We start from the raw sequence: 26,772 nt of genomic DNA, 5'->3' as shown, positions 1-26,772 counted from the left end.
TCTCCCCTCAGGTGTGTGTCCCCCTCAGGTGTCTCTCCCCTCAGGTGTGTCCCCTCACGCCCGGCGGGGCTCCTCGCCTCCCGCCCGCCGGCGCCCTCAGGCGGCGGGAAGCGGCGCACCGGGGCCGGCTCCGTCTCCCCCGGCAACGCCGCAACAGCGGGCGGGGAGCGGGCTGGGCCCCTCCGCTCCCGGCCCCGCACGAGGGAAGGGTCGGGGCGGTGCCGGGAGGTTCTGAGGGGTTCGGGGAGTCGCTGTCGCGGTGCCAGGGAGGGAGAGCGGGGCACGGGAGAGCCTTTCCCCGTCAGGTGAGTCTCAGCGGACGGGACGGGCGGAGCGGGGTCGGAGGAGCCGAGGGGTCTCTCCCCGCTGGGTGCGGTGAGTCTCGGGCAGGGGACAGCGCGGGGTCGGGGACCAGGGTTCTTCCCCGTGAGGTGAGCGGGGTCTCGGGGCCGGCGCTGACACCCGCTGTGAGCCGAAGGGCCCGGGTGGCCTGGCCGGGGGGAGGCGGTGGAGCCCAGCTAAGGAAAACCGGGATTTAATGGTTTTTGCATGACTCGTACCGCGCCTAAACCCGAGGGCAGCTCGGCCAGCCGCTGCCAGCCCGGCTGGCTCAGCTCCCGCGCCGCTCCGGGCTTTGCTGTGGTTAATCTCTTTTCCTGGTGGAGCTCTGTAGCCGGTCTCCCAGCAGCTGTGCACGCATATAATTAACTGCATAAAATCCATTAACAAGCAGCTCTGCAGAATAGTTCCTAAATGTGTTTTCTATAAGTGGATAATTGTAACTTCTCTTTATTTTTTAGTTTGCTGTTGTCCTACATACAATATAAATTATCATTTTAGTTGCTGACAATACCTAATAGTGTTTGTTCCTAAGGCTCTAATGCTTTTTATTTTTAACAAGGCTAAATTTGTTCATACAATGGATACACACATCAGGAAAACGGCATGGTTGTTGGACAATGATCAATATTTGGAAAAAATTGGGTGAGGAAACCATTACAAAATCTAATTCAGACTTCATCTGTAGATAGAAAATAAATTATAATTCATGTGAAGTATATGCTGTATCCCTTTAAAACATCATATATTAACTTAATGCTTAAACAACTGTCAAAGCATAGAACAGTTCCTACAGAAAAACTTGAAATGACTTTATGACAGTACAGGAATATTATGGGTAATGAATTGCTCTCATAAAATTATTATCTTGTAGGTTGACAGAATTCCATCTACAGGGTGATCATCCACCATGGCAGGATTTTGCTGTGCCTCATCCAGGACCAGATAATGGATTGCTGGGAACACATAGCAGCAAGACACAAGATGTGCTGGTAGGCGAGGTTTCCTACAAAATGGAGCAGCTGGTACAGTAATGCATACCCACTGTAAATTCACAGTGGGGAATAAATAAACTGATAGACAACTAATATGCTTCCTTACATACATTTGCATATACACACAGACAGTTTGATGGTGTGATCACTCATGTCATGAAACTGCATGTAGTTTCTCTGCAGAAATGGATCTGAGAACAAATTGGGCAAAACAATAAATGAGATCAGCTGTTGATACTACATTTTTCCTCCAAAAGGCAGAAGCCAAGTTCAAACTCTGAGTTGTGTTTGGGAGATGCTTATTTTTATTCCTCTCTGGTAAATCACTGGGGTATTTATTTCTTTTATTGAGCTCTCCTATTTATTGTCTTCATTCCTGTCTGCTCTAAACTAAACTCTCTTTTCCCTTCCTTTAGCTCACAGTCTGGGGGTATTGTGAAACCTTATTTTCCTTTGTACCTCACATTCAAAAGAGTATTCCAGTACATAAAATTATGTTTTTGGACATGCATTGCCTAGCAGCAACTCTCCTTAGGACTTAGGTTTTTGTCACATTTAAACAGCACATTTAATTTCTCATACTGCGTGTAATTTTTTTCTAACTTGATCTGTAGAAAGGACAAATGAAGAAAACACAGTCTCAAAAGGTTCAAACAACAGAAGAATGGATAAGAAACTACAGTTTGGAATCCTTGCAATTAACATTAGAGTATCTGGTAAATGAAGGCAATATTATTTTGTAAGTACAACACTGCCTTTTCTCTAGTCAGTCTTAACTTGTGTGCATCTCTGGTGTTAACCATGCATAGTGCTCCAGGAATTCAGGAGATGGTGGTGGAGTGATGGAGTTTACAGAGGAGACTCTTACTGATTTTGAATCCAGACTTTCTGAGTAAGTATCCATCTTCTTTACTGTTTTGATGTGTAACTGATTTTGTATCTCCATTACTGTACACACTGCCTTAAATCTTAATTTGTTATCTCTGGGCACCTCAGAGTATCTCAACATTAAAATCCTTTCTGCTGAGATTGAGAGTAAGGGATACTTGTATGTCACTACAGCTGAGGTTTGGGATGTTTTAAGGAAGATGCTTATCAAGCAGGTGTTGATGTGAAGCAGTTTGCTCATTTTAGAAAGGCACCCAGTGCATGGTCAGGTTTCCACAGTGTGGTTGGGGGTTATTGGATTAGCTTCAATTCATGGATGCAGTCATGACATGGAAATTGAAAGTATTCTAATTTTAATTAAAATTTAAAATGTGAATTTTAAATTTATAAAATCAAGAAACTTAAATAATTTAATTTATAGGTTCAATAAGCTGTAGAATAATCTTCACAATTGATAAGAATGCTGCCATTTCAGCATATCTCACTGTGTCAGGCTTTTATAAAACCGAAGCAGCTTTTCTATTTTGAAAAAGCAAAATGGATTTACCCCTTTAAAATGTTGGCTTAAACATTCTGTTTGCCAACTTGTAAACACTATGTGCATGGAATTAAAAATCCATTGGTTAAAGTAAAACAATTTTAGAAGACAGGAATCATTTTGTTTTACCTCAGGTTATAACTATTTTAATATTAAACTGTTGGAAGTTGTTCTGCTTTAGGGGAAGGAGTATTTAAGTGGTGAACCCTGCAACCACCAGTTGTGTAAGGGCATATTTACCATATTTTAAAACACCTGTTTGTCACAGATTTTGCGTCTGTGAGAGCAGGATGTGAGGGAGACAGGTGGGTGATTGTTACATTGAAGCCCAGAGTGAGAGAATGCTGTAGCTAAATGTGTGCTCTGCCTTTTGTCAGAGTGATTGAGCTCTATCAGCACCGAATTCAGTGGCTGTTGCAGGACAGCAGAAAGGTAACTTGAACTTTGCAGTATATTTTTAGAATGAAACTCTATATGGCATTAAAGATTAAATTAACTTTTGAATACTAGTGAAAAGTGGCTTCCAGAAAGCCTTTCTATTTTCATTATTTACTACAAGTTCCACATCATATCCAGTGATGTTGACAGTGGATTAATTTTCCTGACCTTTCATTAATATGCAGTTTTCTGCTTTCTAGATATAGTCTTTTCCTTTCTCTTTGCAGTCTTAGTCACCAGGTCCTCTCAGCACAATTTAAATGGGAGCAGACAATGCTGAGTTTAACCTCTGCCTGGAGTGGAGCTTCTTGTAGTTCACTGTGCCCCCTCCTGCACCGCTGCTTCATCACACTGTGCCTGGCAGTGCTAATGCTCAGGTGTAACTCCCTCTTGAGGGGAATAGGGAAAGATGCAGCATTCCAAAATCTGGTTTCCACAGAGATGCTTGATTTTGCCTGGAGGGAAGAAAGTTATTTTTTATTTATCCTCTCAAGTAATGAATAAGTTGTATTTGGAAGAAGGTAATATGATAGACTGGTAAGGATTAACTGGGAGCCAGTAAGACTTTCTTTATCTCTTTTTCTTTTCCTCCTTGACTTTGTCACTGTGTCATCTTTATGCTAAAATTTAAAATTAATATAAATACCTAATACTTGATTTTGAAATGGTGTTGTACTGAATAAACAGTAAAATTATTAAACTGTAGATAAGCTGATATTTACAGTGGCTTTTCTAAGGTGTTCGGTGTTATAAAAGGAACTAAAGTCGGACTTTTGGTTGATGTGTCTCATTTGAGTTATGGACCTCGACTATTGGATTTTCAAAAGAACCTTTTGGTAAGTAATAGTAAAGCAAATTTTGCCTATTTTAACATACTAATCAAGCTTCTGTGGAACTAGAAGCCAGGACCCAAATAGAAAAAAATTGCTTAAAATTCTAATATACAATGGAATAGAAATTTTCTGTTGTAGAAAAGTATGCTTCAGATGTCTTTGAAAGTGTAGTATTTGTTAATGTCCAAAACAAATCCAAATCAAAACAAATCCAGTATGCTTCAAAATATTATTAAGGGAAGTGTTATTGTTCAAGTTTCTCAATTCAATCAACATTCTCTGTGGAATAAACTTGCTTAACAAAAGCAGCTGTAATAGGAAGAGCTAAATTGTACATAGTGAAATTTATAGTAAATATAGTTTCCTTTAAGTTAATGTTTGTCACAGTAAGGCCCACTTCACAATTTTTTTCAGAACCTTGGTGAATTAAAAATTTTCTGTCTTCTCAGAAGAAACTTGTCCTTTATTGTGCTCTTTGTTTTTAGAAAACTTTTGCAGTAAGGAAGGAAGATATAATGTAGCTGGTTGACAATTCTTGTCATAATCTTGGTAATTTAATAATTTTCTGTCTTCTCTGAAAACCTTGTCCTTTATTGTGCTCTTTATTTTTAGAAAACTTTTGCAGTAAGGAAGGAAGATATAATGTAGCTGGTTTACTGTCTATATTTGACACTTGGTACACTTCAGTTTCCCACAGGAATTATTTACCATCAATTTATATTATTTGTGTGTTTCAAATAAAAGTCCTTCAAGAAAACTCAGTTTCCCCAGTCTGTTTTACTTAGCTTGAGTATCTGAACTGTTGTTTAGCCCTATCCATGATCATGAGGCAACCATTTTTTAGAAATTGCGTGGTGGGTGAATATGTGCATTCCAGATCACTGCTGTTTTATGTGATCATCAGCTGAAGAGAAAAACTGCTACCAGTATATCTGAACTATTGTTTAGCCCTATCCATGATTATGAGGTAACCATTTTTAGAAATTGCATGGTGGGTGAATATGTGCATTCCACATCACTGCTGTTTTATGTGATCATCAGCTGAAGAGAAAAACTGCTACCAGTAAAACAAATATCCCTGCCTCCTGCCCCATTAATAAATTTGTTGGAATGCCATAAGTTTGCAGGTTTTGTCTCTATCCTTACTAAATATTTGAATCTCTATGAGTTTTTCTTGGAAGCTTTTTTAGTGGTAGCTGAAAATATTGCTGTAACTATTTTTAGGAAATTACTATTTTTAGTCTTTTACATAATAACCCTGCCAGCACCATGGATAGTAATGCATTCCTAATTTTTTATTTATTAGTGCTTAATAGATGAGCAGCTTTGTTATAAGAAGGAGTTGTACTGCCTCTCATTCAGTACAGAAATTTCTCCACTGTGGGAGAGTCCAAAAACCATCAATGTTCATGTGTAAGTAAGTTCATTTCTCTGAAAAATCAAGGTGTTTCAGACAAGGTCTCCCTTTAATTTGAGCAATCTCTTGCAGGTAATAGTGTTTCTCATCTTCTGCCTGCAGTGATTTTAAGAGGGGAGAAAAGCAATGAATTTGACATGTGGTCAGTGATTTCAAAATGGTTTTCACATGTAAAATATCTTAGCTGGTTTGTTGTAATCTTTGTGATCTATCTTATGTAGCACCTAAATATTCTTTTTCTTGTTTCCCTCTCCTAGGCTACATGAAGCAAGACAGTGGGTACAAGAGCTGGAGCCTGGTCAAGGCTGCAATTTGCTGAAAGCCTTAAGGCATGTCCTTCCAATGAGAGAACTGAATTCCTTGGTTCTTATTGTAGGAAGCTGGTAAGTTCATTATCTGTCTTAACAACCAGATTTCACCTGGATACAGGATTGGTACAGGAAACTGAACTTGATACAAAAATAAATAAAAAATTCAAGATCCGTATATTATGTATTTTTAGTTTATACCTTTGAATTCCTTTATTTCTTTCTTCTTTTTTTTTTTGCTAGGAAAAGTTTTTTTTACAAGGAAAAGACTACAATAAGGATTCTTGGAGTGTTACCTTACTCCTAGTTTACTAATGCTATTTTATTTTAAATGTGCACAAAGGGATGGTGTAAGCTTGGCAAGATTGATACTTAGAGTAATTGAACTTAAATTTCAGGTAATTTATTGAACACGCAGTGTTGATTACAAGGTTCCAAGGTTTGCTTAGATCTGCTCTGAACAGAAACCAGAAGTTCATACTGTGTGAAAAATTCCTTAATTCCTGTCTCTGGCAGAAGTGCAGCTGCAAGGAAGTTCATACTGTGTGAAAAATTCCTTAATGCCTGTCTCTGGCAGAAGTGCAGCTGCAGCTCAGGAAATGACAGCTGTGTGGGACACTAGGTTTTTACAAGCCATCAGGGCTCAGGAAATGACAGCTGTGTGGGACACTAAGTGCTAAACATAAAGCAAAGTTTTACTTTCTTTGGTGCCTTTGGAAACAGGACATCCTTATACATACTAGAGCTGAAAGGTTTTCTATCACAGTGCACAACTCCTGATCTGTGGCTATCAGGACTAGCAGGGAGTACTTCAGAACATTTCTTTCACAAGCAGTTATGAATGGGAATAGAATCCTAGTGGGTTTGTTATCATCCAGATTTTCAGGACAGAACCAAGATCCAGTAGTAACATCTCAGGAATGGTTGAAAGAGGGAGAGAAGGTCCCTCCAAAAGCATGATAATGCTGAATACCTAAATAATTCCCATGATTTATTATTTCTTTCCCAGGTTTTTTTCCATATCTTCTTCAGTATAGCCCTTTTTTCCCATTTGATTACTGCCATTGTTAATACATTTTTCTTTACTTTTTTAATCAGCCCTGATCAGTCTTTTGAAATACTGTGTGATTATGCTCAGCAGTGTATGCTGGGGAGAAAAGTGCAGATTCACACTGTTACATATGATTGCAGCAACCCTGCTTCCCTTGTAAGTAATTGTGTTAATCTCCTGAAGTGCATTTTTTTCCTATTCAGTTGTAATGGCTTCTCTCCTAAACTTGTGGGGAAGCTAACCTAATCGTTAGGGTTCTTGAATTAATGTTCTGTTCTCTTAAGAGCATATTTGCACACATGAAAAAATTGTTTGGAGCATCCTCTTGTAACTTGCTTTACTCAGTTTTTCAGCCATATTGAAATAACACTGGATGGAATGATGGAAACATACTTATTTTGGCTTTCTCACTACATGTATCTCAAATAGTCTTTTTCTGTCTCTACTGAGAACTGAATACCCACAAGCCACATTATCAAAAGAGACTTATCAAGTCAGAGTAATTGTTTCTCTTCCTATTTTTATACATAGGCAGTTCTGAAGAATCTTGCAGCAGCTGTAAGAGGCCGTTATCATTGCTACTCTTCCAAGGAAGAGGTAGGTGACAGGGAGAGAGGCAAAGCATTTTTCTCTCTTTCTGATCATTCTTCACTTTGAGAAGGTAAAATAATTATCACCTGAGTAGAAGCTGATAGTAAGAATTGGTGCTGAAAGTCTCTGTCACAGAAATGCTGAGCATGTGCTCAATAAACCTGTGGTTAGTTCTTTCTGCAGCTGAAAACATTTCCTAAAAGTGCAATAAATTTTTCCGTTATTGTTTACTGACTTATGGCTTATAAAAGCAGTGGCTTACTGTAGAGTGATTCAAAGTAGTAAAGTAATATCTTGTTTATAAATTATTACTAATTTATATGCAGAGCATTAGATACATTCACACTGGAGTCTGCCATGCCAGGCAGTCTTGTATTGATGTTTGCACAGTAAAGTAAGAAAGCTGCTTTCAGTTGGTGTTTGAACAATAGTTGACTTATTTTTCCCCATTTGTTTTTATAATTGCAGAATTTTGATAGCAGTGATTTTCATCTGCTACTTCAGGAATCCCAGAAGGCTAAGGACCTACTCAAGAGCATCAAACAGAGTTTTTCCAGAGTTGGTGGGTTGCTTGGTAGTAAAAGAGCAGATGTATGTATATTTTTTATTTTCAGATGTACTTTGAATAATTAGGGTTAGAAATTTTAACTTCCACAATATGAAAAAAATTGTATGATTTATCAGGTATTTTGATATGTGAACTTTGAGTATTCTCTATTGAAAATCCATTGTTAAGAGCAAATTAAGAACTAAATCAGTAAAGGAGACATTTTGCTAAATATTCTCCAAAATGCATTAATAGAACATTGTTCTGTCATCATAATGAGCATCTCAGGAGCAAAGCCTAACTCTATGCACAATCATATAAATGAAGTTCCAACTGTCCTTTAAATAGGTGAAAAGACACTGCTGTGTGATTTAGTTGGACATTTAAATCCATTGCAAATTTATAAGGGCTTGTCTTGGTTGCACTGTTAGACAAGTCTGGGAGGAATTTTTTTGTGGATAAAATTTTAAATTATATTTCCCCTCATCCTTCCTATGCTGTACATTTTTTTTCCTCTTTTACAACCTCATAGCTACTAAGGACTGTGTAGCCTACCTGTGGAGCAGAAGTCACTCTGAAATTACTTAGAAGATTCTGTATCCCCAGTAAAAGCCCATTTTTAGGAGGACCACTGATAGCTACTTTCAAAGTGTTTTGCTTGTTGGAATTTCAGCACTTCAGTTTTAATTATGTTCTTCAGGATTCCATTCTGGATATTTTGATTTGAGGGTAAAAATAAATTGTGTTAAAACTTGAAAGAGCTTTTCTTGAAATCTGTTTTAGGTTTCCACAGCATTTGCAAATACAGCACCTTCTAGCTTCTTCCCAAAGCCTCCAAATCACAAAGCACCATTGGTTATTCAAACACCAGGCATCCTGTCCAAAACCTCAGCAGACTGGTTAAAGACGTATGGATTGAAAGGTAGTGCAGAAAGAAAAGCTTAGCAGTTATGAAACATTAATTAAAGACCGTGTATGTGTTTTATTTAATGTATTTTTTTCTTCCTCTAGCTAAAAAGTTAGACCTTTATCAAGTTCTGGCTCCCAACGCTTTCTCTCCTGTGGAAGATTTTGTACCAATTCTTAAAAAAACAGTATCATCAACTCTGCATGAGGCAAGTGAGGAGGAACTTTTTTTTCCTGGGTTTGTGGGGTTTTTTCCCTTTCTAACTTAAATCAGTACTTTATAAGGTAGCTGAAATTCTACAGACTGACATTTGAGTCATAGATTCAACTCAAATACTTAATGTATACTTAAGAATGACCCAGGAAGAAATTCCACGTTAGTCTGTCTTATGTTGGGTTCTGTAAACAGCTAACTCTACTTATCCTTCTAGAAAGTGATGATGCAGTTTGAGTGGTATGATGGAACTGTAAAACATATCCATGTTGACCTGCCACTATTGTACAACTATCAGGTGAGTTGTCTAACATGATGTGACCTTGTCAGGGCTTGACTACCATCTAATTATTCCTCATTAATTAACACTAGTCGTGTTAGCTAAGCACTGCAGGGACTCATGTGCAGACAGCTGTCCATGTAAGTCTGCAGCCACTGGGATTCTTACAGGCAGTAGTGGTTGTTTAGGATTTCCTCCTAGATCAGAATGCAGATCATCAGAGAGTGGGGCAGGTTTGATGACAGAGAAGCTGTCTGGGAACCTGTCTGCAGCCAGGGTTTGCTGTCTAGTGGTCTGTCAGTCCTTTTTCTTTCCCACTTCACTGGCAGTCCTGACAAAGGGCTATGGCAATGTTTCCAGGCAGGACAAATAATCCATTAAAGTAGGAATGATGTGAAGTCTGTGGAACTCCACAGCCAGACCAAAAGGAGAGTGTGAAGTGGCTGAAATGAAGAGCAGCTTCTGTGGTTTCTTGCTCACTGGGAGGTGCTTGTGTTTTGTGCATGCTAAATTATAGTTATTTTTGTGAGTTCAGTGCTCTTTTCTGGCTTGATATGCCCTCATATAATGCTTACATACTTACATAGACTGTACTAAGAATGAAATGTTGCTATCTGAATGAATGAAAATAATTTTTTTCATTACTATGTTGTTACGTTATTTCTATATTAAGCATTTGGCAATAAAAGACTTGAACTTTCTATTTGTAACATAAATTTTCTTTATTTATGCATAGAAACTCCTTGCTAAAATGGTAGGAATTTATGAGAAACGAATTGACTGGCTATCTGTTGCTAGTAGAAGAATATGGGGAAGTGTTTGTGAAAGAAGGTACTGTATTTGATTTTGGGGCTTTTTTGTGAGGTTTGGAGTCTTAATGTGTTTGAGGAAAGTGTTTATTTACATCTTGTTTGAGGTTTTACCCAACCTCAGTTGCACATTTGCACTTTTCCCTGTTTACAAGTCTTGAATGTGGAGTTTCAGACAAAAGGAAGGCAGCTGAGGCCCCTGTTACTAGAGATTTTCTTGCTCATTGATTAAGCATTGAATTAGCCCATCTGGCCACTCTTTTGTGCTGGGAACTCACATCCCACTGAGTGTCCATCACATCTGTGGGTCTTTTCAAAACTACTGCTCCCAAATTATCCTGTGTCCATGAACTGTGACCATCCTGCATTGTCTCTGCAAGCAAGACTTAAAACTGACCATGCTGAGCAGCTCCTCATTGGCACTTTCCTCTGAACAGGTAATGTGCTCAATAGCATCAGTCAGTCCATACCTGAGCAACCACTCTGGCACTGTTGAGCTGAGAGAAATCTTAACCATTTGTCTTTGCAGTAATATTCCATATGTTCCTGGAGTGTTGGCTGGGAAAGGAGAGTGAAGTATCCAATAACTCTCCATGTGGCAAACATCCACATACTCCAGGAGGGTTTTAGGTACTCAAGTTCAGAGAAGGGGAAGAGCTGTTTTAATGGCTCCTGAACAAGTAGCCGGTACACTAATTATTCCATAGTTTAGGAAAGACAGAAGTTTCCATTACTGGTCCTGTTTTTGTTTTTTAAATGTCACCTAAGATTTTACAGATTTTTTAAAAATACAGATTCAATGCTTATATATTTTGATACATAGGTAGAAGATAATTTCCCTGACAAGTTAGTGTGCACTAAAGATAGGAATACATAATTAAATAAGACTTTCTTTTTTAAATGAATAGCATTTTTTTTTTCTATAGGGTGGTTGTACTTGTTGATATATCAGTGACAAACTCTACCTACATCTCTCATATCCAACATTGTTTGCGACTTTTACTCGAGGAACAAATGTCAAATAAGGATTGCTTCAATATTATAGCGTAAGTAACTATTTAAGGCCTTTAAAAATTACTGCAGTGCATTGCAATGAAAGAAGTGTGCTGAGAAATTGTAGTTACTAGTAGGTATATTTTAGTATTCAATGTTTTTTAGTGAAGTATTTGCAAGACTAGCACTGATTGGTCCTTACTGGGTGAGTGCATTAATCAGATGTATGGAGACCAGATTAGTAATTAAAAATCACTTCTTTGGGTGAGGGTCTCTGGAACTGATTGCATCATACCTGTAACAAATACTCATCCTGTTATATTGTTCATAATAGCATTAATTCACCTGTCAGAAATACACCAGAAGAGATTTTTAATGTCTCAGATGCCAAAACTGAGAGCACCCTTTAAATTTACACTAACTCCAGTACTGTTTAATATATTAGAGTGGTAAAATTCTGTACTCAGCACTGGCAGGCAGAGACATGTGGCACAACTGCTGAGCAGCTGCTGGGCAGGTGCCTGGCAGGTAAAAGTAAGAGCCAGCAGCTCATGGAATTCCTAACATGGTGTGAGAACAGAGCCCTTACCTCACAAGAGAGATACAGGCAGCAGCTGGGGGTTGGAGTTCTTTTTCACACTCCTTCCTCTGAGCTTTTCCCAGCTCATGTGGGATCCTATTCAGGAAAGAAAATCAAATGAACCTTGGGTGATGGATAAATGTGGATAATTAAATGGTTTAAAATAGAAAATAGTTGGCATCAGGCAGTTTTATGTCTGTAATACCCTAAATGAGATTCTTCTTCATCAGTGAATTTATTTTATCTTTTTGCTTGTTCTAAACCATAATCTGAAAATTAATTGTTGTTATCTTTCTGTGAAAGATTTGGGAGTGACATTGTGCCTTGGCAGCAGGAACTGTGTCCTTCCCAACCAGAAAACTTAGAAAAGGCTTGGAGGTAGGATTAAGTAATTATCCCATGTATGTGAATGTCACAGAGAAAAATTGCAAACAGCTAAAAGTTGTATAAGTTTATTATGTTACAAAAATGGGCTGCCATGTTCTACAATGATTGTTCATAGTGATTTCTTGTGAAAAGAGCATTGCAGAAGTTAATAAGCTTGGGGTGACTTTGTTTCATATGTATATATAATATATATGTACACAGATACAGAAGTGTCTGTATAAGGAATGAAGAGGTTACATGAAGCATTGAAAACTGCTTCAAGTTCAGTTGGGATATGGGTTTTTCCCACATGCTTTGAAAAAAATCCCAGGTTTCTGTTTGTGGAGTCACATTTTCTGTGTTCTCATTATACCTCTGTTTCATTTCTGTTTCTGTAAGTTCTATTACATTAATATTTTTCCATGTAAAATTAGGAGAGAATTCTTTCCTCTTTATGCTTTGTATCTTACTTTAAAAACTTTCCTCTTTATGCTTTGTATCTTACTTTAAAAACTATTGCCATGCTGGCAATACAGAAACCAGAACAAATAATTTGTTATATAATCTGGTTTTGCTCTCTGTCATTTTCAAAAATTTTAGACTGCAGTGCAGTGTTATTTAAGACACTTAGTTCTCTTCATTGCTTTGAGTAGAAACAAGAGCTTTTGTTTCTTTATTATTTGAACTGTAAACATCTTGGTTTAGGTGGGTGTTGAGCTTGGAGTGCAAGGGCAGTAGAAATTTCATGAGTGCACTCAGAAGAGCTGTGGAGGTTGACTTCAAAGACAGTGATAAACACAAATCACAGGGACTCTACCTGCTGACTACTGGAATACCTGATCAGGAAACAGTGAGTGTCATCATGGGCAACTTTTCTCTAAATTCCTATCAAAACTAATATCAACTTTCTTTTTCTCTTTTTTCCCCCATCTCTTTTTCCCCTTACAGCCAGTCATCACCATTCATGGGCAGAATATTCCCCCTTTTTATAGCTAAGGCAGCACAACTGTCAGGATCCCAAACTTCCATTTCTGCAATTGGTAGTCATGTGTTGGAGGTAGCAATTATTAATTATGTGTGAATTATAGAAAATTCAAGACATGCTTTTAGGTTTCCTTTCCCACTCCAGCTCTGGGCGTCATTTTGCTTCAGATTTCTGAGTTGGAGCAAGCTGATTTTTTGTAATTTACCATTTCTGTAGAACTCATGGAACAAATAATTTTCCAGTGGGAACTCCATGGCAGCCTATGTAGAGACAGCTGCTGGTTTTGTCCCAGTAATCCCTTCTTGGATCCATGTTTGTGGTGAATGTGCTCTGTGGCCATTGAGCCTCATGCACAGCCTTGAGTTTCTATGTGTGTGCAGTGAGGTGTCTCCTGCTTTTGTTACCAAACCTCTGGAAATTCTGGCAGTCTAAGAAATCATTAAAGCCCATGTGGTTGACAGGAAAGTGAGGGACAAATGGAGAATGTCATCCCTACTTTGCTTCATTGCTGTCCATGATCTCAGTCTTTGGTTCCTAAATGTACCCCAGCTCACCTCTTGCCTGCAGCAGAGCTGTTGTCCCTGTAACCAGCCATAGTGACAATTGTTGTGTGTCTGCATGGACTGAGGAGGCACTGCACTGCTCAGGTACCTTCCTGTTCTGAGCTGCTCCAGCTGGGAGCACTTGTACATCAGTGGATGTACATCCAGTGTACATCCAGGAACCAGTGGAGAAGATGGGAGCTTATCTGAGGTAGAGGCTCACCCCAATGTTTCTTTCTCCTCTGTCTTACAGCACACAATCAGTGCTTACGTGGCTGAGGCGTGCAGAGGTTTGGATTTGCAGCTCCATGTCTGTCTGTTCAGTGTAACAGAGGGCACTGACTGCAGTGGGGTTATTCCAGCCCGCTATGCCAACCCCAGGGAAACTGCCAGTGCTTTTAAAGACATTGCACAGGCAGCCAGTGGGAGGTTTCACTGGTTTGGAGAAGCAGGTATGAGCAAAGGAAAGTCAGCACATATTTCTTTTCCATTAATGAAGTAATATTCTTTAATGCTTTTTTACTCCCAAATCAAATAGTTTACTTTTTTAAGATATGCTGAGAGCACTGAGATATAAACACAGGTCAGAGTTTTGTAGAGACTTTCAACCACTTTGCAGAATATTATAATGCAGCCTTAACGAAGGAATTTGTTTGGGGTTTTTTTTTTTCTATTTGAATTTACTATTTTCTGTTAGCCTTTTTAAAGATGCTTTAAAATATAGTTACTGGTGTGATAAGTCCAGATGATCGGGCTTGCAGGAAACAAAGGCTTTTTGATTCCCTGCATTGGTATTTAGCATGTGATACAAATTGTTTTACATTTAAAAAAATACTTATTTTGTACACTTCCAGAAACCCATGCTAATTAGCATATATTTGATTATCAGGTATTTTTGAAAGTGATGATATTACCAGTATTATATCTGAAATGGAAAAAGCAAAGAACTACTCCCAAAAGGTATGAATTACATAGAACTTTTTAAATTACATGTTTCTTCCTAAAAAAAAAAAAATCAACAGTGTTTGTTCAGCTGACAATTCAGGAGATTGGACAAAACCCTTTTATGATGAGCAGGAATGTTCTAGAGTGTGAGAATAGTGGCCATAGAGTAAATAAGGACTAGAAAGCAGTTGCACAATAGCACTGCAGTGACTGCTGTTGGAGTAGCCATGATTCCACACCAAATATAAGTTTACAGTTCAAGTGATTCTCCTTTCTGTTGGCAATCCTGTGATGAATTCTTTTCAAATAAATTAATTCTTCATTATTTTAAAGTTATAAATGTTATATGCAAATAAATAACACTACATTCTTTTAAGTCCCAGTGTAGGGAGGGCTTGTCATTAGCACAGTGGCTTTGTCAATTCTAAACCAGTTGTTTTCTCAAGTGTACTGAGGATGTAGAACTGGACTGTATCTCACCATATTCCATGCAGATGACTTTTTTCCAAAGACGTCCAACAGAATAACTGCAGCAGTATAGCCAGCCTGGCAGTGTGGTGCCTGCTTCCTATAAAAGTGTGCATTGAAAGAGATCTGCACTAAGAACCCTGTCCAGGGGGCTGAGAACCCTGTTGGATGCAAGTCTGAGTCACAAAAGTTGGATTTTTTAAAAGAAGAGCTGGTGGCTATTTAATGATACCTAAAAATACTTAGTTATCCTGTAACAGTTGCATACACTTGGTTCACCATCTTCCACTTTGTTCTGCCTTGGTCTATGAACACTGCTGCCTTTTGGTTTGGTCTGCCCAGAGCAGGAAGGGTTTCCATGCAGTGTGTCTGAGGAAGCACAGCACAAAGGGGTTTATGTTCAGTTGGAGGTGTTAAGCATTGTCAGATAGGAATATTATTTATTATTATAGTAGTAAATACAAAATACCTGTCTTTGAAATGTCATTTCCCTAAATTCTGTGTATCTGAATTACTAAACAATGTGGATTTCCATTTCAGTGTGCATTCCTGGTGGAGTCCTTAAAGCAACGCTCAGTAAATCAGTCTGTGAAACCCCTCACAGCAGGAGACTCAAATGTGCTTGTAAAGAATGAGAAAAAAAAGCCACAGAAGGTGCCATCTCCTAAAGCCACAGCTGTGAGTCTGGCTGGAATGGTTTGAAATGGTCCCATTTTTAATATGCTGTGTGTTAATTAAAGATCCTACCCAGCTATTGGTGAGAGAAGTGCTCAGCTGAAAATTTGAAGAAATAAGAGCAGCACTGTGATAGTACTTTGAATTTGTTTGCATTCAAAATGCTGCATATACCAAAAAAAGTGTATCATCCTGAGTAATTAATTGTAATGGAACCACACTGTAGAGTCAGAAGGTGTCTAAATAATCCTTCCTCTGGCCTTAAAAAAATAATGCTTAATGCAAACAAAGGCAAAGCAGAAATGTGCTTTACCAAATTACATCTATTTTGCAAGTCCTTCTAGAGGGTAGTGGATATTATGATGTTCTGCTTATTTACAGATTAGACAGCTGCAGCTCAGTAGCATGTCTGGCCTCACAGAGAGCCAGCACAAAACAAGAACAGAACCCAGGATTTGTTTCCTGCCTGCTGTGCTTATTTCTGTGGAGCTGCACTCCTGAATCCCCTGGGATTTTGCTAGTGTTTTAATTTTGACTGTGTTTTGAGTAGGTGTGCACATCTGTAATATGCATAAAGGGCCAGTGTCTGCTGGAGCTTTCAGTTCTCATCCTTGGAATGGGAATGGTGTTGTAGGTGTGGGAATGTAGGAAATGGGAATGTAGGTGTGGGAATGTTGCAAAGGCTTTGTAGGTCTTCCAGGCTGTTTTATCAAAAGTGTCATATTCTCAACACCTCTTCACAAATGCAGGAGAAACTAATTACTCAGAGATGACAATAGAGCACAGTTTTGCAGGGATTAAACTTGTAGAAAACGGGTACAGGGTTGCCTGTAGATGTTTGGTGATATTTATAGCAGAGCTGTATGTTAAATTAGATGTCAGTTGTTTGAAGGCTCAGTGTCACAGCAAGTCTTCTCCTACAGTAGGGTTAAACAAGTGCTTGTGCTGTTTAGCAGGCTGCTCAACCCCTAGAGGGATAAACCAAACCCAAAGGAGAAATTACTGGTGTCAGCACTAGATTTTCAATAGTCACTAAAATGCTGAGGAAGATACTAAATACTGTATTCTATAAAGCAAGGCCATTACCATACCAGACTGCTCCTTCAAGTGGCAAAAATGGTCCAAACTCCTCTCCCTGTAAGTGTTAGTCTTCAGGTTTATGGTAGCAGATGATATTGGCAAGATAATTAAAGCAGAGCTATTAGAGTTACTAAACCCAGCAAGAAACTGTAAATGAATGTGCTGTTATGGCAGTCTGTGGATTTGTCAAAGCCAGAGTAAAGCAGGAATTAAATAATAAAGAAGTGTAGTTCCAGGTTAGAATAATGTAGTTATGATACATCTGAAGCACTTTTTACTTTTGTTGTTGTTGTTATTAAAGGTGCTTAAGGATGTTAAAGACAACCATGGTGCAGAGGGAAATACTCCTGTAAGAGTACTGGCATGGCGTCCTCCCAGTGCCAGAGCAGGAATTCCACCAGGTCTGTATGGATTAGGGGCTTTTTGTCTTCAGTCTTTCTGTTGGGTTTTGCTTAACAGACAGTATTTAAGTTAGAGATTTAAATTAAGATTTTAGAAACACCTGGCATTGTAATCTTTAATCAGATTTATAGGAACCATCGTGCTTGTTTTGGAATTCCTTTGGGATGAGTTTTAGCTGGGTTTCAGCTGTAATTTACCTCTATTGTGCAAGGAAAGAACTCTGCACAGCTGTGCAGTGATTTCCAGGTCCTAGGATTGAACATCTGACCTTCATCAGGAAATGCCAAACGTGTCTGATGGAAACTAGAACCCCTCTGTGTCCCATACCTGAAGCCACAAGGCTCAGCAGTTCAGACATTCATCATGTTATTACTTCAATGTATACATTGCCACTAAATCTGTTAGATCCCATTTTAATTAATATGCTGTTCCACTTGATTTATTTATGATCTAGTAATGAACAAAAGTACAACAGCACTGTCAGGTTGTCTGAAGTGCTAACTCTTCCAACTGCTCCCAGTATATGAAAAGCTCTTAAACTGATTCCAGTTACTGCTGGTCCCTTAAAGGCCAATTCATTTCTCCTCAATTTCTTTTTTTTATTTTATTTTCCTGTGTTTTTTCTTTGTCATCACTAACATTTGCAATTTATTTGTCTTTACATTAAATTTGAGTCTTCAAATCTCCTGATGTTGATGTGTAGCAGTGTTTACAAATCTAGAATTACACTTGCATCAGAGGTGCTCTGTACAAAGTTAACTGGTTTCTCCAACAAATATTATGCTTGTTCAGGCCTCTAATTTTTTTCAAACTAACTCCTGTGACATTTTTCCTGATGGTAATTTCTTATTTGTAAAAGTTTCATTTCTATGAAAGCTGCTGAAGTAGTGGTGTAATATGATTTTTCTTAATCAGTATCAAAGAAAATGAAGCATTTATAATTGTGGTAATAGGAATATATGAAGAGAAGAACAGGGTTGGGTTCTTCTCATGTAAGAGTTTTATCCAGCTGAGCTAAATTAATGGAGTTTTTATCTATTATTTATTTGTAGCACAAACAGTTAAAGAATGGCCTCAGACTGAGAATAAAGGAAAGCACAAACCCAGGAAGCAGCCAGAGCTTTCTGTGTCTGTATTTTACACTGAAGAAGGAAGAAATGTGGGTATGTGTTATCAGGATGGGATGGGTGAAGCCCTTTTCTTATCAGCACTTCTGTTATAAAACTGGCAGGATGGGAAGTCCCTGATAACCAGGCTGCTTTGAACAGTGAGTGGGAGAGAGTTTCACTTACCAAACAGTGGCATGGATTTTTAGTTTAGATGCAGATGGGTGGCACTTTTTCCCTGTTTTTGGGGGATTTTTCTTTTGTAAAGTCCCTTGGGATCTTTTGGTTGAAGGTGCTCTGAGGAAAAGCCCTGTGAATGTGGTTCAGTTCATTACAGAAGATTTGGTTCGGAATTTTGTGAAGGTGACAGTTTTTTAAAATAAGTGATTTTTTAAAGTACTTTGTTCATTTCCCAAATAGGTACAATATATCAGAGGTATCCAAAGGCAGTGTGTGTAACAAAATCTGTTTGCTCTGTCAAATTGCCAGAGGAAGAGGAAATCTGTTCAAGCAAAGAGGTATTTTTCTCCTTACTGATGAATTGCCATTTTGGAAATACCCATCTGCATAAATGTAAACATTAATTGTCATTCTGTACAATGTGTTATTACTTAAACTGTTCTGATATTTGCCAACAATCAATTTGTTTGTCTTACAAGTGGCTGACCAAGTACAGTATTAAAAAGCTTAAACTGGAATTGCCCAGACTGATGTTTGCTCCAAGCTGTACCCACCAGAAGACAACTGTGGAGTGTCTGCACAAGAAAGTATCAGCAAAATACTGTTCTATCTTCCCCAGTGCAGAAATCAATGTAGGTTTTTTGCAGATGTCAGGTACCTACATTATTGAAAGGCTTTGTATTTGTTTAGTGAATGTGATTGATGGTTCTGACATTTCTCTCCACTCTTCCCTGATCTTTCTCAATTATACTTCCACTAGCAAGCTAAAGAAGGTCTTTTATTCACTGCAAGAAACCATGTAGAATGTTAGAAGTCCAGACTGCATGTTCTTTAGAATGTGTAACATCTCTTTGGTTCCCACAGTATGAAAAATAATTTTTAAAATTTAAGGAAAACTTACCAAAATCATGTGTGAGTTGAAACTGGGAAAATGTTGGATCTTGATTGTTTCAGTTTGTGTAATGACTGGAGAGAAGCATAGAAAGTTAAGTGCAAGCAATAGTCACAGAATTTTTCTTACCATATTTCATAGATAAAAAGACAAACATCTCCCTGATGTCCAATGCCAACATTGCATGTGTAGCAGCTCAGCTCAGATTTCTTGAAGTAAGATGCTCTTGTACAAACTGAATTTTTCCAGGGGGTTGTGAAACATCTGCAGTTTCAGCCTAGAGAACTGGAAGCCTTCACAGAGCAGCTGGAGAAGGTGCTGCAGCGCTATATCCAGAGAGTGCAGTGGCTGCTCTCAGGTATTGGTGTGCCTCTGGATTTCTGTAAAGCACAAATATGTGCACAACCTTCTTGTCTGCTGTTTCTGGTAGAATGGATCTGAATGTAACTCTGAACCTCCAGCATTTCATTGAAAGTTTAAAACTTATTTTTGGGAATACAAGAGAATTCAGCATCTGTGCAGCTGATAAAGATCTTGCTTGTTGACAAATAATTAGGTTTTGGTCCTTGTGTGTTTGTGAATACAGAGTAGAAGCTTTCTATCAGCAGAATATATCCAGTAACATATACAAGCAAAATCAGCTTTTCTGCATGTTTTGCTTAGAATGTGCCCTGCTGCTTAGAAGTTCAGCATCACTACTGGTGAAGACCATTTCAGTCTCTGTTGCTCATAAAGATCTTTGTTGGGAAATAGTTTAATTTTTTGCTGTATTGTAAAGGACAAATTATTTAATGCAAGTTGCTACAATTAGCTAGTAATTAGTGCTTGATAGTGCTAGTTTTGAAATGGCCAAACACTTTTCTATTGTTAACCTTTTAACTACATAATTGTCACACAGATTAGACTTAATTATGTAGAAATGTGTCCAGAATTGCCCCTAAAGGCTGAAGATTTACATTATGCTCAATAAAATAAGCCTATGTAATAACTCTTAATTAGTTTTAATGTTCTGGCCCAGGAAGCCGAAGATGGTTTGGTACCATTTTAGAAGCAAATGTCTGTGTTTTGATTGATACATCTGGCTCCATGGGCCCATATTTGTCATCTGTCACCAAAGAACTTACCTCCCTTATCTGGGAACAGCTGAGAAAAAATGAAGTCAGGTATGGTGAATTACTGATAAAGACTGAAATCTGTACTCATTAATATGTAATCAGATTGCTTAATAATTACAGTGATACAGCACTGAAACACAATTCAAGTAATTATTGTGTGTTAGAGTATAATGTGCATGTGACAAGAACTGTTTTTTCTGTTGTTTTTACCAGTTTTAAAGTTCTAAACTCTCTAAGATCCGAGCCTCTGCTGTGGGCTGATGCTGTTTACCCTTTTAGGCTCAGCATTCCCATAGATTTTCTGTTCATGCAAAGTAAGACATGCTTTTTGACTCTTACAAGGCTGAAGATCTTAATCCAACACAAGGCTTTTTGATGGGGGCTTTGGTTGAGTTTCATGGTTTTTTTACTGTTGGGTTTTTTTTCTTAATTTTATGTATTTACTTATTTCAAAACTGTCTTATCCAAAGTGACTTGTATTGGTTAGGATTAAATGTTGTGGGGTCATCTTTCTCCTCAGGTTTAACCTGCTGAGATTTGCAGAAAATACTGAGAGTTGGAAGGAGTATCTGGTAGAGGCAACTGATGAGAACTGCCATGGTGCTGTGCAGTGGGCTTCCACGTGCCATGCTCATGGGAACTCCTGCATCCTTGCAGCTTTACAGGTTGGTGTGGCACAGCTTGGAGAGCACCTCCTGTCCTGTGGAGGTAAAACCCTTCCACCTGACTGGGACATTCTAGGAAAATGATGATGTCAAAGTGTACAACATCTTTATATGCAAATCACTGAACAGTTTGGAAATCAAGTCACTGCTTCTGGCCCCAGGGCTCATAGAGACTCAAAGTAATTGCTTATACTGAGTTTTAAAAAAAGAGTCAAATATCAATAGTTTTGTTAATATCTGTACTCAGAGAATACTGTAGGGGGAAAATAGCCAGTTGCTCAAACTGATATTTATGTACAACTGTGGCTGTGCTGTGTTTCTCTGACCCAAACAGGGTTTTAAATAAGCAGTGTTTGTTGGCATCTCATGGGTTTTGAGTACAATTCTTGAACTTCAGTAACAGATGAAGAAACTTTTCTCCTATAAAAATTCTCAGTGTAGAAATCAACTAGTAATAACAACTTAAAATTGAACTTGCAATTTTACAAGATTTAAAAATGGAATTAAAAAATGTTGCCTTTAATGAACTGTTCTTCTTCCAGATATCCTTGCACAATCTCTAAATAAATATTATGGCATTCATCATGAATGAAGTCCAGTAGAGCTGCAAGACACATGCATATTACAAAGATGTCCAAAAAAAATGTTGCCTTTAATGAACTCTTCTTCTTCCAGACATCCTTGCACAATAAATAAATGTTATAGCATTCATCATGAATGAAGTCCAGTAGAGCTGCAAGACACATGCATATTACAAAGATGTCCACTGAGTCAATTACTGTAGCAAAGTTTCATAATAATCATTCAAGTCCTAGTGAGCCTGATTTTCAGACATTAAACAACTTTAACTCCCATAAAATATGATGTAAAAATCTTTTGTCTGTAGTTCTTCAGAACCAGTTAATTTTCTTATTTCAGTGAGTCAATTTTTGGCAATGCCCTGCTTATAAATATGTTGTCTTCTGCTACAAATTACCTACTTAAATTTTCAAATTTATACCTTGATCTTCTTCCCTAATAAGAAAATGAAAAGAAAAAAATAGGTTGATTAATGATCAAATATAAATATATTGGCAATTATAAACTATCTTAAATCATTGGAATGGTGTTTTTATTCTGAAGTATAACATTTCATATAAATGTACCAATTATTCAAGCTTGTTTTCTGCTTTTCAGAAGGCTCTCAGTTTCCAAGGTGTAGAGGCACTGTATCTATTGACTGATGGAAAACCAGACACCAGTTGCAGTCTGATTTTGAAAGAAATTGAAAGATTGATAAGGAAACAAGATATTAAAATCCACACCATTTGTTTTAGCTGTGCAGACAGGTATATGATGCTTTGCAAGAACAAAACAAAAATCTCTTAAAATGACTATTTTATTTATTGTCAGAAGTCTGTGCTACCAGGATGGTAATGGGGAAGGTTGTTCTGACACAGGTAATTGCCACATGGCCTACATTGCATACTGGAATTTATAATCATGTCCTCCAATCTGTTGGTTTTGATGTCATATTTTTGAGGAGTTCTTAGAAATCTTTTGCTGTTGCTTTCAGAAAATAATTTTCATAAGTAGCTTTCTACTTTGTGCTAACAGAGGAGCTGTTGAATTCCTGAAGAAGCTTGCTTCCCAAACAGGAGGGCGCTTCCACTGCAGTTCTGGAGGTGAAGATGGACAATTAGCAGCACACAGAATATTGACAGAGGGGATGGATGATGAAGATGTATGTTAAATAAATAATTTGGTTTGTTTCATTGCAACTTAGTTCTTCATCAGTAGAGAAACTTCATTTAAAAAAGAAAAACAATGAGAAAAAAAAATACATAATTTCTAAGATATTTCAGATTAAAACCAAAAAGAGAAATCTTAGTATTTGGTTTTTCCTTTCTGCTAACTGCCTTGGTGAGGTGCCCAAGCTCATGAAAGGAATACACAGTGCAATACAGGTTTTGGAAGAGAAGTAAAAAATATATTGTGAGTCTGCATGTGGTTTTTAAGCTAAATTAAGATTTTGCAGTCTTCTTATCCTTCCTATCTTGTGTTTCATTTAATTGTAAAATCCTTATATGGTGCTGAGCACATTAATTCTCCAGCATGAGACCTCAGGCATTGCCACAGCAGAAAAATGTTACTGAACAGATCCAGTTTCAGTCCAGGCTTGCTCTGCTCTCCCCTTGTAAGACTGAGACCTTCTCTGCAAGTAGGGAAATTTAGAGCTTAGGATCAGTTAATTCAGTTGGGGAAACTGAAAATAATAAATAGGTGCAAGTTAAAACTTTTTAACTGTGTTTTCAGAATCCAGTTTTCCCTTACTTTGAAGGAGATGATTTAAATAAACTTACTCAAGAAGTAGCAAAAGCTAGAAGTTTCTTAAAGCAGGCAAAATCTTGGAGGTGAGTGTTTATCAAGAATCTTTGTATCTATTATTTTGTAGAATGAAGACAAGACTATCTGACTCCCAATGTCTGTTTTATAAAAAATAGATCTTGAGAATTATATAGAATAGGAGTGAAGGACAATTAAATTGAATTGATCCTTAAGTTTTTTCATTCTTACCCTTCCTAACTGCCAGTCCAGAACAAGAAAGCACCAATTCAATAGGAATAGTAGGCAAAAGTTCCTGCAAAGAACTTAAAAATGCATTATACCTCCTCATTGAAAAGTCACCCAAGGACAGAGCTAAGCAAAGACTCCAAGGTGTTCTGTGCCTCTGTGAAAAACTGCTGTAATTCTTTGGGGTTTGTTTTTCTTTCAAACAGATTATTGCTTGAAAAATGGAACACAAACCGAAAAGGCAGCTCTGGCTTCCAAAACAGAGTTCAGGTAAACAGTCACCACATCTACATCATAGTTTATGTATAGCTCATGTATTTCAGGAGGAGGGTAATATTTTATTAAATATATTCATTTCTGGCAATGACTTTTTTCAAAATTGGAAACATTTGTAGTGATTTTATTTCTTAGCTGAGATAGTCCACAGTAAAACCCCATGTAACCAAAGAAGAGTTCAAAGAGAACTGTTGGAGGTGAAAAGAGCAAGGGAGATGTGTATTTGTAGTTATTCATGGTCTAGCAAGCACTTAAGCACATTAGAGTGTTAGAACCAGATGTAATGGTGTAATAACAATTGCTGCATGGGCTGCATGATTTATCTGTTAAGTGAACAAGGCTGAGTGAAAAAGGACCCCCCTAATAGCAAAGACACCCCCAGCAAACCTGGGACTGTCATTACAGAGTGGTGGGCAAACTGAACTTCCCACAGAGCCAACCTGCTGATTTAAATTGGCAAAGTAAAAACCACAGGAAAAGAGAAATGCTGGGTGCAAGTACTTTGTTAGGGTTAAACAAGACAGAAGCATTTGTTACAGAGGTGTCTGAGGAAAAACAATGGACACAGACAACTGCAGAGTTGCACTAGAGAACATTGGCCTCCCAAGATATTCATCAAGGAGTTGGGTAAGGCAGAGACAGAGCAAGACTGGGTTTTTTAAAAACCTTTTTTCTATAGCTGTAGTTTGTATTTTGGTTCAAAAACATTGCCCAGTCATTCAAGTAGGAATAAAAAAAAATCCAGTCTGACCTGCTGGCTAAGAATGCCTGGTTCATGGAGAGTGGAACCTGGAGCCTGGTGTGCAAGAGTGGGTGTGTGTGAGTGTGTCAGAGTGTGCCTGTGTGCAGAACTCAGCATTTAAGGGCTGATCACTACCCAGTGGTGCTTGGAGAGGGAGCAGATATAAAACCATCCTACAGGAGCAAGGAAGTTGTTACAGGCAGAAATAGAGGCTGGTGTTCCACAACAATCTCTGTATCTCAATGTTCCAAATAAAACTGTATTGCTGGTGAAGTGTGTAGGAAAGCACTCCTGTTAAAATTCTCCAGAAAGGGCATAGCACTGTAGCCCCATTAAACATGTAAGTAAGGAAACTTGATTGCTTTCAGCTTCAGTTGTATTGTTTTTCCATTACTATTGTGTCAATGGTGATCTGGAGCCAGTGCATTTTATATATTTTGAGTTGTATTTTTAAAAGTATTCATGTGCTTCACTTGTAGGATTAAATTTTCGATGAAGAAAAGATGCTGAAGAGGTTTGGAATCATACCATTCACCTGCTTCTTTTCAAAGTGTGTTCACATCTTCAAGCAGAAAGAAAGATGATTTTTTTCTTTGTTGTCACAACTGTTGGCAAGACAAGAAGTTGCAGGTGATCAGTGCTGCACTCAACTCCACTTGCAGATTTTTCAGGATTCAAAGTAAATTAAGCCCTGAACTCTACAAAGTTTAAAAATAAGTAGAGAATAGTTTTCAATATAGCTAATAGAAATTTTAAAAGTGTATGTATCAGTAGTGATACAGGATCACAACTTTTATTTCTCTTTTACTGCATTGTATTTATAATCTCTTCAATTAGTTGCTGGTGTGTCTAAATTGTCTTTTTTGTCTGTTGGTTTGAGAATTCTTTGCTGGTGCTTATTATCCCTGACAGATGGGACATATGGCTGTGATGTCAGGAAAGGAATTCTTTATGACAGTTTTGCATAGAAAGTCCAAGAAATAACGTTAGTGCAGAAACCAAAGCCTGTAATTCATGGTTTTATACAGAGAAGTTTTTGCTAATAATTATTTCGACTCTTCACTTTTTGTGTTGGCAATAAAGAAAGATTTAGAGCTGATGGTACAGGAATGATGAGACATGCAAGAAAGTAATACCCTGTTACTGATGTAGTCTGGTTGTGTTTTTATAACCAGACACTGCCTATCTTCTGAGCAATTCTGTTCTTATATATTTCCTGTCTGGAAAGATTAAAAATATATTTGCCAGTATCAGCTGATTTGTGAAATATACTTGTTTTTTACTGATTTCTGGAACGACAGCTCACTGGTATTTTGTAGATGTTCACTGTTGTCTTTTAGAGGGTTAGAAAATCATCTCTTGTGTTTAATATATGTAATATAATAAAAATTGATTCATACTTCAAAATTAAGATACTTGATCTGCATTTATTCAGGAGCTGTTTCCTTCTCTTGTGTGCCACTGGGTTTGCTGTGATATGGGAGATTGTGTCTTTTCTGCCCCTTTACCTCTTTTGTCTCTATTATAAAGAATTTTAAATTATTTCTATCATAAATGTATCTATTTAGTGTTGTATGCTCTGAACCAGGTGACACCTGCCTTCATGTTAGTGCCAGCCTTTACTGGAATGCTGCAGTTAAACTGTGCTTTGTGCTGTGCTTCACTTTCTGTGATTTTTTATGTGGATGTGTGTAACTGCTGAGATGATTTCTCTCAAAAGTTCTCTCCTTTTGTAAGTGTGTTCAGCCTGTGCAGCCAAAGCCTTGTGGTCTCGCAGGCTGGTCCAGCCCTGCTACCTCCTCAGAGCAGCTCCTGCCTTTAAAACACAGATTCCATCTCCTTGCTACCTACCTGGAAACTCCCATCCTGCCTGCTCCCCTCGGGCTGGGGGCTGCTCAGCCAGGAAGGCTCATCCAGGAGATGCCTCAGTGGGGCTGACCTGAGGAATCCTCAGTGACTTCAGTGTCCATCTGTCAGCTCTGAGTCATTTGCTTTCCTGGTCGGTGCTTGCTGGAATGCAACCCACTGTATTCAAGACATAATAAAAGAGGAG

The 26,772-nt window shown here is 38.1% G+C and overlaps 1 protein-coding gene across 15 annotated transcripts; it reads left to right on the top strand.

The window, feature by feature from the left end:
• The first annotated feature begins 138 nt into the window (after window positions 1-138).
• VWA3A (von Willebrand factor A domain containing 3A) lies at window positions 139-26,772 on the top strand. 15 transcript variants are annotated; one of them, XM_039732465.1, is made up of 34 exons: window positions 139-305; window positions 902-984; window positions 1,214-1,331; window positions 1,949-2,050; window positions 2,144-2,226; window positions 3,138-3,192; window positions 3,936-4,034; window positions 5,338-5,444; window positions 5,706-5,831; window positions 6,855-6,963; window positions 7,339-7,404; window positions 7,867-7,989; window positions 8,729-8,867; window positions 8,957-9,060; window positions 9,283-9,363; window positions 10,082-10,176; window positions 11,081-11,200; window positions 12,031-12,105; window positions 12,799-12,943; window positions 13,874-14,072; window positions 14,510-14,580; window positions 15,574-15,711; window positions 17,090-17,189; window positions 18,243-18,353; window positions 18,717-18,814; window positions 18,956-19,108; window positions 19,618-19,726; window positions 20,387-20,531; window positions 21,004-21,148; window positions 22,325-22,476; window positions 22,745-22,871; window positions 23,444-23,541; window positions 23,908-23,971; window positions 25,199-26,772. In XM_039732465.1, the coding sequence occupies exons 2-34, from the start codon at window positions 920-922 to the stop codon at window positions 25,202-25,204; spliced, it is 3,528 nt and encodes a 1,175-aa protein (XP_039588399.1). In that variant the 5' UTR covers window positions 139-305; window positions 902-919; the 3' UTR covers window positions 25,205-26,772. The 15 variants fall into 15 exon arrangements, 10 of the variants coding, with proteins under 10 accessions (XP_039588399.1, XP_039588398.1, XP_039588397.1 ...); XM_039732464.1 differs by having other exon boundaries at window positions 139-375; XM_039732463.1 differs by having other exon boundaries at window positions 139-984.

Source organism: Passer montanus, unplaced genomic scaffold (assembly GCF_014805655.1).
Source record: "Passer montanus isolate IOZ18808 unplaced genomic scaffold, ASM1480565v1 scaffold8, whole genome shotgun sequence".
Taxonomy (NCBI): Eukaryota; Metazoa; Chordata; class Aves; order Passeriformes; family Passeridae; genus Passer; species Passer montanus.
Note: the sequence above shows the minus strand (reverse complement) of the source record. Positions and strands in the feature narration are given on the sequence as shown.

Excerpts from the sequence above, each read along its gene's own strand:
- VWA3A (XM_039732463.1), top strand. The coding sequence starts at position 881 with ATGCTTTTTATTTTTAACAAGGCTAAATTTGTTCATACAATGGATACA. Across the intron at positions 3,193-3,935 it reads TGTTGCAGGACAGCAGAAAG|GTGTTCGGTGTTATAAAAGG; the intron begins GTAACTTGAACT and ends GGCTTTTCTAAG. Across the intron at positions 9,364-10,081 it reads CACTATTGTACAACTATCAG|AAACTCCTTGCTAAAATGGT; the intron begins GTGAGTTGTCTA and ends ATTTATGCATAG.